The sequence below is a fragment of the Pyxicephalus adspersus genome, chromosome 9, assembly GCF_032062135.1.
Source record: "Pyxicephalus adspersus chromosome 9, UCB_Pads_2.0, whole genome shotgun sequence".
Classification (NCBI taxonomy): Eukaryota; Metazoa; Chordata; class Amphibia; order Anura; family Pyxicephalidae; genus Pyxicephalus; species Pyxicephalus adspersus.
In genome coordinates this window covers 2,198,746-2,211,374 of record NC_092866.1, presented here as the reverse complement: position 1 = coordinate 2,211,374, position 12,629 = coordinate 2,198,746, and the positions used below count along the sequence as shown (strand labels likewise).

Sequence of the window (12,629 nt, the reverse complement as noted above, 5' to 3'; positions counted from 1 at the left end):
AGCACAAGAGACAAGCCCTGTATGTAGGGCCAGATACATGAGAAAGCCCAACACTAAGGGCCAGAATCATGAGAAAGCCCAAAACCCAGGGCCAGAATCATGAAAAAGTCTTAACACCCAGGGCCAAAACCACGAAAAGCCCAATACCCAAGACCATGAGGAAGTCCAACACTCAAGGCTAGAACCATGAGAAAGTCTCAACACCCAGAACCAGGACCATGAGAAACCCCTGCACCCAGGGCCAGAAACATGAGAAGTCCCAACACCAAGGACCAGGACCATGGGACAGCAAAAACATGAATGCTTTAATAGCTTAACACCTATTACTAGACCCATGTGTAAAAACGCAACCATTAGAACTACGAGAGAAGCCCAACACCCAGTACTAGGACTAATGGGGATAAACCCAAAGAGCTATAAGAGCGGGCATCTGTTGCAATTTCCTTATCTTTCATTCAATGTATGCAGAATAAAACGTGCTGTATCCTGCAACATGCACAGAATAGACACACTCTCCATATTGTAGTGTATACGTTACAAGCATGATATCTATTCTGCAGAGTTTTCATGCACAGCCACGCTCTCTATATTGTAGTGTATACATTACAAGCATTGCTCTCTATGCTGCAGAGTATTCATGCACAGCCACACTCTCTATATTGTGGTGTATAAGTTACAAGTATTGCTCTCTATGCTGCAGAGGATTCATGCACAGCCACGCTCTCTATATGGTATTATATATGTTAGAAGCATTGATCTCTGCTGCAGAGGATTCATGCACAGCCACGCTCTCTATATTGTAGTGTATATGTTACAAGTATTGCTCTCCATGCCGCAGAGGATTCATGCACAGCCACGCTTTCTATATTGAAGTGTACACGATACCAATGCTCTCTGTCCTGCAGTGTATACGATGTTGACGTGCTTTGTATACTGCACAGTCATACATGATCCAGTTAAAATGTAGGTGAAAGTGCTGCAGACAGTTACAGGTCAATGACTTGAGGCCAGAGCAGGTGACAACACAACAGATGCTGCATAATTTACATTGTGAACTGCCGGTAGAGGTTGGATTCCTACTGGCAAACTGGATGTTGACACATTTTAACCCTTTATTTCCCCCCAACACACGACACCAGCTCAACGCTTACTAATAAAGCAAAACTGAGAACGCCCTAACATCTTACATAACACCAGAATCAAGCACTTACAACACACCAGACTCTGAATCAATCACGCATCCCACATGCAAAGGATTTGATAAGTAATGAGTTCTGTTCTACAGAATGAAGAGGACAGAAGGCAGTCATCTGATGAGATTCTTAAATACTGGTAGGTCCTGGAAACAGAGAAAAGGCGGAATGAGTTCTGGGAAAAAGAAAGAACAGGGTAATTGCAGATATTGGCCACTTATGTGCATTTTAAAGCAACCAGACAGTGCAGAGAGCGCTTTCGTTTTCTGTATTCTCACTGTCATTAAGAGGTTACAAATGGGTTTTTGCGCACCTAATACCTAATTACTAACTATTTACTTTTCTTTGACCTTATAGCAGAAGGGCACAAGGAGTCTAAAGCCTTTGCCCCTATTCTGTACCCAAATACAAAAAAAATAATTATACATTTGGCTGTCACTTTTATTATCAAACTACAGCTTGTAAAAGATTACCTTTAGGGGAAAATACTAGCAGCTCAACAAAAGTATTGTATAGATAATATTATATCAAACATCCCTGACTAGTTTAAGCCATTCTGGGACATGTTACTCCTTTATTAACTCGCTGGCTGTCTGGTTTAATTTGGATTTGCAATAATTTATCTGCAGGTTCAATGGGCCCATTAGTCTTGCTGCCCATCGCTGTAAGAAATGCAGAAGGACCCTGACTTTTAAGCTTCGGCTACAATTAAGAAAAAGGATCCCACTGTTGCAATGACAGGCAGTGCGATTTAAGCAGGTCATAGCATAAGATGCCCACAAAATCCAGGACTGTTGGGTGAGTGGGAGAAAGGGCAATTCTTAAAGTTAGTTGGGCCACCCGTAAATGGGTAATAACCTATGCAAAATCTTTTGTGAGTTTATTCTATAACAGTCTAACAGGTAACAAGTACCCCTGTCAGGATAAGAAGCTGCTGTTGCTAACTGGTTCTTGAAGGGCCCATGGCCAAGTTCCTCGGCTGTCATTCCCAGCTCACTATTTGGCAAGTCTCTGAGCCACAACAGGTGCATATAAAGTGTCACCACAATAAAAAGCAAAGACCAAAATGACATCATTGTAGCTCAATAAAATCATAAATCGATATAAAGGCATCACACCCCACTGTGGTACATGGAACAAAATTTTGCAAATTTGGCTGCGCTGTCTGGTGAGGAAAGGGTGAATTCCTGCTGTTTACCCCACTGTCTGTGTGCAACAGAAGTTTCCGGAAGAAGAAGCCCTTAAACATGAACTGTATTGCTAAAGCCGCAAAAACCACCAACACAAAACTGAAAATGTTATCTTGAAAAAAAAGAAATTCCTTTTAAACGAACCCTAAAAGGAAGAAGTGCCAGTAAATATCACACCACGTTATCAGCATTAGCTGACCGTCACCACCTCCGGCTCTAAACCACCATCACGCCAAATAATGCAAAGAAACGCCTAACCTAAAAGAAAATGCTAAAGTTTCTGTGTGTACAGGAGCTAGTTATAGGCTTTAGGAAAAAGTTTAAATGGCGGCAGTAAAACTGCATTGGATGACTCTGTGGTTTCTCCTCGGCCATGTTAGGATTTAAAAAGCTTAGAAGTGACAGCTGGATGTGTTAACAAGGTTCCCGGAGAGGGCGTCTGCAGTGCCTAGGTGCCGCCATATTTGCCATAACGTTTTCTATAACGTAATGCAAATAAATGATAATCATGAATCAACACATCTGAATGAATACAATGCTAATATCAACCCTCAAAAATGTAAAAACCAATGGAAGTGTATGGTTTCGATGACCCCCGTTTGTATGCAAATTGTTTGCCGCTTGTGTTGAGTACAATATTCCCATCTTTTATATAATCATCCAATACATTTGTTCACGGGTGTACTATAAATTTTATCATTTTGGTACCTCAAGGATATCAACCATTTCGGTAATTTTTATATAAAATAATCATCGGGCAGCAATGGCGTCCTTGGTATTGAATGGGCTGTTAGTATAACTCATGATTTTTTTTGGTATTTCCTGATCCTAGCATTGTTTCTTGTTCCTATCACAGCTTGGTTCTTCGACAACGCTGGCTGAACAAAGCTAAAGAGCTGACGCTCAAATTCAGGTTGTCGTTGAAGCATACAGGGTTAACTTTCTGCGACTGCCAGGCTGTTGGCAGCATGTCTCACCCTAGCAGTGCTCTCTGTACGGGTGAAATCATCTTCTGATTACCACTGTGAACCTGGAACGGAAATATCTAATCCACTGACAGCTCATATAAGTTTTTCACTCTGTCACAGCTGCTTTCAGGGCTTCTCCTCCCACCATACAAGATCCATCTGAAGTCACCCCACAGCTACCCGACAATCATCTCTTTCTGAGGGACCTGCAAATACCCATCGGCACCCCTCAATTGAAAAACATCGGCATTCTCTGTCAGCATATGTTACACATAATAATAGCCTTCTGCTCTGAGAAAAGAAAAATACAACATGCAGGAACCATTAGCCAACCAATCATCAAATTCCTTTCTCTTATCTGACTGCTCGACCCTGACAAAAGGTTACATCTGATTGGCTGTTGGGCTTTGTGCACTGTCATTGCTTTTATTCATAAAGTTTATTAAAAGAGGTTAGGATGCATTTAATGAGCTACTACAAGCCCCAGGTGACCCAGGTTGGCTTTGCCCCATTACCCTGCAATAAAACAGATGCCAAAGGGTTGGCACCTCTAAGTGACAGCACTTGATAGCTTTTGGTACAGGGTTGAGGGGAGGGTGGTTTCTGTGTATAAAAAAACAAAAAAAAAAAAAAAACAATAATCAGACTTTAATCGTTTGCAGAGCGTAATTCACTGAACCGTGAAAAGACTATTACACATTGGTTGCGGCCAGTAACACCACACCGTCCTGACACGCTCGCTCACCTCGCCTTAAGTGTCTCTGTCTTTTGCTGCTAAATAAAACAAGGATCTGCACTTAGCAGCAGACAATGCATGGACACGCAACACCGGGAGGGAATTCATTCTCGCAGCACATCACCAATGGCACGCTGTCAGTCACCCCAGCAAATGCTGAGACGCTGGGGCATCCCTGACACTCAGACGAGGTCAAAAGGGCAAAGGGCAATGCCAGGCAAAGACCAATCATTCAAATAATAACCCAACACCTGGGAGAACAAGAAACCATAAAAACATGAATGTATTTGTGTTCTTACCTGGCAAGTAATAAAGCGGAGGCTTTAATCCAAACATGATCTCTTACGAAGTTCAATTAAAAAGAAAAGGAAAGAGTGTTAGAGGATTATAGTCCCATCGTCTTTGGGGGGATGAAACGGAAAGGTTGGCAGAAGGATTGGGTGGGGAACTGAAGGACTTTTTCTCTCTGGGTGATCCAGAGAGTAACACAGCTCAGTCCTGTCTGCTTTGGCTCTTCCGTGTTTTCAGGCTCCCAGCCCAGTAATGCAAATAATGACAAAAAAAAAAGAGAGAGAGGAAGAAAATTGTGGGGAGGGACAGAGGGAGGGTTCAAAGCTTTTAAGGCTCCTCTTTTAAGAATCAGAAGATTTAGCAATCCCTCTGTGAAGCTGACTGTCAAAGCACCCTCTGGCTCTCCATTCAGCAATCAGAATGTCAAGGGCAAAGGTCAATGGATCGCAGTAATAGGGCATGCTACTTGGGATAAGAGGGGAAATAGAAATTAAGGCTCAGGGGAGGAAGAGAGGTCTTGTTGCCAGGGAAGGAAAAAAAATCAGAAAAAAGCTGTATCTATTTTTTTCCTTTTTGCTTTCTTGGCTTGGAGCAGAATTTGGAAAATAAAATATTGATATTACACGGTGGTCCTGCTAGGAAGGGCAGAGCAGAGGCTGTTCATGTTAATGGATGGAGGTCTCTTCCCTGCGAGCTTTTGGTGGTCGCTTATCTCTGGCAGTCCTGGCACAGAATGAGAGAGAGATAAAGAGAGAGAGAGAGAGGAAAGACATGAGCTCCCCCCAGGCTACAATAATAGAGGGTTGGAATAAGAGCAGAGGAAGAGGGAGGAGGAGAGCGAATGCCCCCCTTCTCTCACCATCAATTTTCATGCAAGAATCATTATTGGCAACTCGCAATTCTGGCACGCTGACAAGACATGGGTCTGTTCGGAGAAGAGAGGCCGAACAGACGTCAGGTAGGGATATTCAGAAATAGAATTTCTTTTTGTCTCATTGTAACAGCCGATATGCGGGTTATACCTTCCTCCTGTCAAAGGGTGAGACCATGACAAGAGCCTAAGGTAACTTCCCAGTGGCACTGACTTTAGCCCGCCTGACTTGTAAAAGGTGACTGTTTTTACGAACTGCAAGACGGTGCCCCTGACAAAGGTTGCCTTTTACTGCTGTCTATAAAACATTGGTTTTATATGGGATGGAGGTGAATCTTTGATGGTGAAAAGAAGTCATTCAATGAAGGTGAAAATTATTAGGGAATGCGGGGGTAGCCCGGCACACTTCTGGGTCACCAGTGAGTGAAAATTCACTATTCACCAAAGTGTATTGGAGCCAATGGAAAAGGAGAAATAAGGGTGGGTTTGAGGGGTGCATTGGGCTTTTCTTGGCTCCTGAGAATTACAGAATTACAGAATCTTCTGTCACTTCTCCTACACCTGTCCTTGTGCCCCTCATATTAGCATGGAAAGATGAAGAACTGCAGTTTCTTTTTCAGTTTTTATTTTGCCCCCTTTTCCTGAGTTAGCAAAAAACTTCCATCTTCTACACCCCCCTCTTCCTGGCTCACACCATCCAGGGCTAAGTGGCACTCACACATCATTATGTGTTCAGTCCTGGAAGAATCATCCAGTCCACGTTCTGTCACCCATAGGAAAAGAACGGAAATTAAGTTACATTTTGCTCTCCCGTGATATGATCGTGCAAAGACCAGGAACTTATGTTTTTGCTAATAGCTTGGAACTGTGCACCCATTAGGAGATTTTTCCTCACATTCTATCCCAGTGACCATACAGCAAAAGGGAATGTTTCAAATGAGGTCAAAGATCTAAATATCGGATAACATGGAGGTCAGCAGGGGGAACCAAGGATCGCTGAGGGTGCAGGTTGATGCCCCTAGAGGTGTTGGATTTTCCAGAGATCTTTGGCCATCCAGTTCTACTATACAGTGTTGGGTAGTAAGGGCCCCAGGCATTCAGTTTGTTCTATTCTGAGCACATCTCAGAGACAGGGCCACTTTATACTTCCTGATATCCTTCAGCCTGCAGATTACACAAATAAACATTAAAATAAAAGTTAAATAATGGCCATCCTGACTGTGCTGCCTGGAGGTCTGGCTGCCTTAGGCTCCGGCCACAAATTATAATTTCCATTTCCTTTACTTTACTCCGGACTAATGAATTCTCGTTCAGTGTGCCGGCTGCTTGCAAAAACATTGCTGCTCTATATCACCTTGCAGAAAAGATAATCCAGAGAATAGGGAGAATTCACTATACACAGGGGGCCGATCAGTTATTGTTTTCTGCAGCCCCCTTCATACCAAGGCTAGTCACTCACAGCCCAAGGAGTACTGAGTCATTGCTTGTCTGTGGGAGATAGCATCCTGACAACTTAGGGGTCAAGCACTTGGGATTGACACTGCCTGGCTTAAGCTGTCTGCCCATCAACATGCAGGAATGTAAACAATGGCTGAGGCCTTCAGCTGCAGTGAGTGACAGATTGAAAACCTGTAAACTGCAGGAAATCGGAGACCCACAAGTGGCACAGCAGAAAATTCTCCAGTTTGGCAGCAGCATGCATCTTGCATTATCTGCCCCTAGGTGCGAGCTGATAAATTCAGTTTAAATAAACACTTAAATTCCTTTCTGTGTATTATTCGGGATCTATGTGACTTTCTGAGATGATAAAAGTGATCTCCCTCTGCCTCTGACCACATCCTGTGCAGCCTCCCTCCCTGAACTTTTCTTAACCCCTTACAAGAAAACGGTCACTGACGACCCGCAGTCTGTGCAGGACAAGCTCATACAAAGGAGGTGACTTTGCCTAGGCTGAAATGATGTCATCAGTCTGCTGCAGACAGAAGCAAGCATTTCCTCCGTCTCCTCTCCACCTGTGATTGGACTGTAACATTGTATCCGGTCACAAGGTGAGCCAAGAACCATGCAGGCCCCGGGAATTACATGATTGTGTCATCCCAGAGCCTATCTTTCTCCAGGAAGGAGATGATGACCCTGGGTGAAGGCTCCCTCCTTCAGAAGATGCTCCTGGTGGGAGGGGAGACACAGATGAGACGCACATCTTTCTGTAGTCCCTGTGGACTAGGACCCAGGACACCAATGCTGCAAGACAAACGTCTTCCCTACTACGATGATCTGATTAGGTCCAGGGATTTGGAACACGGATCCATCCATAGAACATTCATTATGGAGAAATCTGACAGAACTTGGAAATATGAAGTGTGTGGTGCTGGCTGCAACAACTCAGATACTCGGCTTCTGAGTCAATATTGACTTCCATCCAAAACACCATTTTATTGCTAAAGCAGCACAGCGCTGACATTTGGAGAGGACTTTGTGTGGATTTTGTGCAGCCCGGGTAAACATTTCTGCCAAGTCTGACCAAACACGCCTGCCCCCCAGAGGGCGAGAACTGAAGTACGCCCAGCTTGGTTAGGGTCAGCCGGCTCTGTACAGATTGTCCCCCGAAATACCGCCATAATTGGAGAATAATGTGGGGAAATTCACCATCGGCAATCAAAGTTAAGTCAAAATTGAAAATTTAGGTAATTGGTGAGCATTGGTGACTCAAAAAAAGTGCTGGCTACTTACATAACAATAGTCAATAGTTTGTGTCTCTAACTCTCCCACAATGGGGAGATTTCCCCCCAGTAGTTTGTGTCTCTGCCCCTCCCACAATGAGGAGATCCCCCCAGTGGTTTGTGTCTCTGCCCCTACCACAATGGGGAGATTTCCCCCAGGTAGTCTGTGCTTATGCCCCTCCCACAATAGGGAGATTTCCAGTATTGAGTCCCTGCCCCTCCCACAATGGGGAGTTCCCTCCCAGTATTTTGTCTCTGATCCTCCCACAATTGTGAAATTTCCCCCCAGGATTGTGTTTATGCCCCTCCCACAGTAAGATTGCCTCCCAGTATTGCGTCTCCGCCCCTCCCACAATGGAGAGATTCCCCTCAGTATTTCGTCCCTATCCCTCCCACAATGGTGAGATTTACCTCCTTTATTGCGTCTCTGCCCCTCACACAATGGGGAGATTTCCACAGACTGTGGGTAAGAAACCTGTTGCAGCTTGTGCACAATATAAACTCATATTGAATTACTGCAGAATTTTTTGGTGTCAGCACAGCACAGCGCCTGACTGAGTAAACCAGAGAGAGAGGTAAGTGCTCTCCCAGCCCGAAATATTTGTCACTGAAACCCCACAAAATGTGAGGCCAACCCACTTCCTATGTCTTTCTCAGCCATCGGGGTGTAAATGCGACAATCCGACCACTGTTAACCTCTTACTTCTCACAACCTGACAGCGCCGGCTCTTCGTGTCAACAACCCCCCACCGCAGGGACTAGGAAAGACAAAGCCAATTAGTGATGAGAAAACACAAATGACGGGTGAGAAAAAAAAGCCAAAAGGACTGTCACGTCCTAATTAGCCACAGACCTCATGTTTAATTTATGAGCCACAGACAGCGTGTGAACAAGTGTGCGAGGGGTGCAGCGAGTACCCGTGACTACTCCGCCTCATTATAGACAACTGACGTGGACACACACGTGAAGCAACAGATTTTGATATCTGAAAAAGCTGACCTATAGAGATAATTATTGTGGAATGATAGACTTTGTTACAAAGTCTACAAAGGTTGTTTGTAACAACCCTGGGAGACAGCTGTCACCTTGTAACAGGAAGTTCCTGAACAAGGATCTTTATGTCCAAGTGGCTGGGTTTGAATTTCCTTTCAGATGTTAGGAACTTTCCGTGTTCTTCACACCTCTATCCTTGTACAGGAAATCATCTCATGTCTGTGCCCCCCTACAACCTACATCTCTGCTCCAGAGTTGTCACTGCAGCTCACCAGATATGAGGGCCAGGGTTGCGCCTGGTTGGTTGTGCGTTATGCGGGGTTGTTTCAGCAGTGGTGACAGAGAAGAAACAGATTGGAGTTCCTCCTTCTCTCTCCCCCGTGTCCTGGCCGGGACCGGGCTGTAATTACAGGTTTATTGCCTGTACGGCTGCCACGTAATGACATGTTTGCAAATTAATTTTTACAGCTCCTGCCATTATCAGATGCAGTGAGGAGGCCGGACCATTAATTACCTCGCTTGTACGTGGAATCCCCGGGAATTAAGGAGGCCGTAAAAGAATGCCAACAGGAAGCAGATGTGATAGAGGAGCTTAGCGCCAACGGGAACCCACGCTACTCTTGAATTAAACCTGGGCACCACCAGGTGCACATTTGCGCTCACCTTGGGGTGATCTGTTCCAATCCATCTCCGCTTCATGTTCCCACACAACCCCAAACAAGTAACACACAGCCTCCTTTACGCAAGGCTTATTAAAAAACCCAACACAAAGATGAGATTTGAGAGAGGATTCACTAGATTTCTAATCAATCCATCTCTAAATGTTATACAGCACTGCACTCCAGTGACTTTGTCCAGGCTGGGATGATGTCATCAGTATGCTGCAGGCAGGAGGAAGCATTTCCTCAGTCTCCTCTTTCCCAGTGATCAGAATGCAACATTGCAACTTTGTAAACAAGGTGAGAGGCTGCAGCCGGGACTGATCTGTGTCAGAGATTGATGAACAAATCACAAACAAAGCCAAGAGCTGCACAGACATCTGGGCATCTCAGTCCAGGAAATAAATGGAGACCTCTGAATGATGCCTGAGGAAAAATGGTGCTGTCCTACTGGAGAGAAAGTGGACAATCAGGGGGAGTATTGAAAACTTCTGTACTCCGAGGGGTGGAGACGAGCGGTCACATCGCTCACTGCGGACTTTAACATACAGAGCAGAGCGCAGGGATTCAGATTCCAATGTCATTTATTGACTACACTGAGCAGTGCTAACACTAAGCAGTTTTTTTTCATGGTCCGCCAATAACTTAGAGTTACTCTGTTGATCCTGCCAGTGGATCCATTTATCTTTCCACTTCCTGCAATAGGCAAAGCTGTCCAGCAAGAAAAACACATACAGGGCCTGGGGTAAGTCAGAAATCCGCAAACTTTCAACAAGGCCGGGAAAAACAATTCTATGGCCATCAGGGAAGTTTTCATCTGAACGTATCCTTCACTTTATATAGTGCAGAGCTGGGATATGATTGGACAATACAGGCAGCACAGACGCTCTGCCGCTCCCTGTGCAGGTGATTTACCATCACAGGACGGTCAGGTGCCAGCTCAGCTCCCCAACAACAAACAGTGCAGGTAAAGCAGCTGTTTTGTTAAACAAATATTTCATCTGTGTGCAGAGAAACAACAATCCACGCGACCGGGATTGTTAAATGCCATCACCGAGTACAATATGAGAAACAACCAATAAAAAAGTTTCAATGTGCAGGCCACACCCCCTGAAATATGCAATCCATAAATATAAACTATACGGCTGCTGACGCATTTCGTGGGCTTCAGGAATCTTTCTCCATCAGGCCCATTGTAGGGGACAGTTTAGAGATTACAGACTGATGGCGGATTCTGAGACTTCATCAGGTCTGCAAGGAGCGGCCATACACGGGAGTAACAATTCAATTCTCTTCATGTGGATTATACACTTGGAGGTCACAACAGGGATGAGGCTGGTCTGACTTGCTGCAGCTTCTGCGGCACATTAGGAGAGGCTCCCAGCATCTAGTGAAATCAGAGTAACCAATATCAGTTCAGAAAAGAAGCTGCTACAACTGTGCAAGTCTGAAAGGAAGGCTGGGGCAGATTTCATGAAGGGGAGTCTGGAGGTTATATATCTAATGATAGATTCTCTTTAACCAGTTTTTTCATACAATAGAGTTTTATTCAGTTTTTATTCCCTTGATTCTCTAGAACTTTACCTCTGCTCATGTCTTTGCTCAGATGACAGAGGGCTAGTTGTCAATTCTCCAACCCCCTTCACCCGTAACCCCCAGAAAGATGCCCCCTTTAACCCTTGGCACTGCCAGCTGTTTCTTAAGCGATTGCTGGCTGTGGAGGAAAGTCACTGTTGCCTCTCCGCTATCTTCCTTTGCAGGAGCTCAGAAATGTTTGCGGTCTCCCAGGATGTCAAACAGATAACCAGCTGCCTGCGGTTTTCAGTATCTGGAGACGAAACCTTGCCGCAATAGATGCCTCCACATTTGCCCCATCAGCATGTGGCAGCAACTGAGCAAGCCGTTGTCTCTGACCGGGCTGTCTTCTTATCTGCTGGCACAGCAGATGTGTTCTTTTTTTCAGCGGTGGCCCAGCATCATATTGAGCTCTATTGTCCCTCTCTTTGCTCCCTCTCTAGGACAGGGCACGGAGGATGAGGTGTCGTTCCTCATGGGGGCTGATAAAAGAACCTGGTGCTGCGTTTCCTGCAGCTGAGGTTACTTATCTCTGGTGTTCAGGGGGCTCTTATCGGGCCGCAGGGCTCTGCGGTTACAATCCAAGCAAATCCTGCAATACAGGCGGGAACCGAAACTTCCAGCAGGTCACAGACACTCTACCTTTCCATAATTTAATCTCATAAAACATCATGAGAAACAGAAGTACCTTATTTTTTTATTTTTGGGGTCGAAATTGGCAGAGACTGTTTGCTGAGACATTTTTTATGGTGGATTAAGACTGGGCCCTGATCTCCATCCATGTGTAGGGTCCACAGCCAGTGACCAGGGTGATGACTGTCATTGTGCACTCCAGTCCCCCACTGCAGTGCTGTCAGACTTTTTTAATCTTAGGGGAACCTCTCCTGGCCTGGCACAACTCCCGATTTCCTGAATGCCACCGAGGCTCAAAAACTTTATTGCGGCCATAAAAATATGCCAATATGATGCTGCACCGCCTCTAAATACTGAGCAGAGATGCCACTCCCATGGTTGAGTCAGCTTGCACTGTAATGGGATGCAAATAAGTTTGATAAACGTCTTTGGCAATGATTGGCTCTCACAGACATCACAATATTCTCCCTGACAATGATTTCATCTGCTTTAGCCTCCTGAATGACAGCACCATCTTTATTCAGCTATCATCCAGGGTGACCATGTAGTGCACACAGACAAAAGGGGCTGAAGGAGACTGAAGGGGATGAGCAGCTCTGAAAAACAACACAAGGATTTTAAAAAGTGAAATAGCATTTTATGTTATAAACCTGGCACCCTGGCACACACTATGCTGATCACATATAATGTCATCAGTCAGAGTTCACACTATTCTGCAATAAATCCCTTTCCCTTCAGCCCAGAGTTCCTCCTTAGCGTGTTTTTATTGGAATGTAAACAGAAGGCTCAAAAGACATTCC

The 12,629-nt window shown here is 45.0% G+C and overlaps 1 protein-coding gene across 4 annotated transcripts in view; it reads right to left on the bottom strand.

The window, feature by feature from the left end:
* GSE1 (Gse1 coiled-coil protein) overlaps positions 1-12,629 on the bottom strand; it is a 184,019-nt gene that overhangs the window by 62,539 nt on the left and 108,851 nt on the right. The window contains exon 1 of one of the 4 annotated variants that reach the window (XM_072421464.1): positions 4,387-4,655. The exons of the other annotated variants lie outside the window; for them this stretch is intronic. Coding sequence (XP_072277565.1) covers positions 4,387-4,423 — 37 coding nt within the window. The 5' untranslated portion in view covers positions 4,424-4,655. Of the gene's footprint in view, positions 1-4,386; positions 4,656-12,629 lie in introns of those variants that run through there. 4 annotated transcript variants of the gene reach the window in all.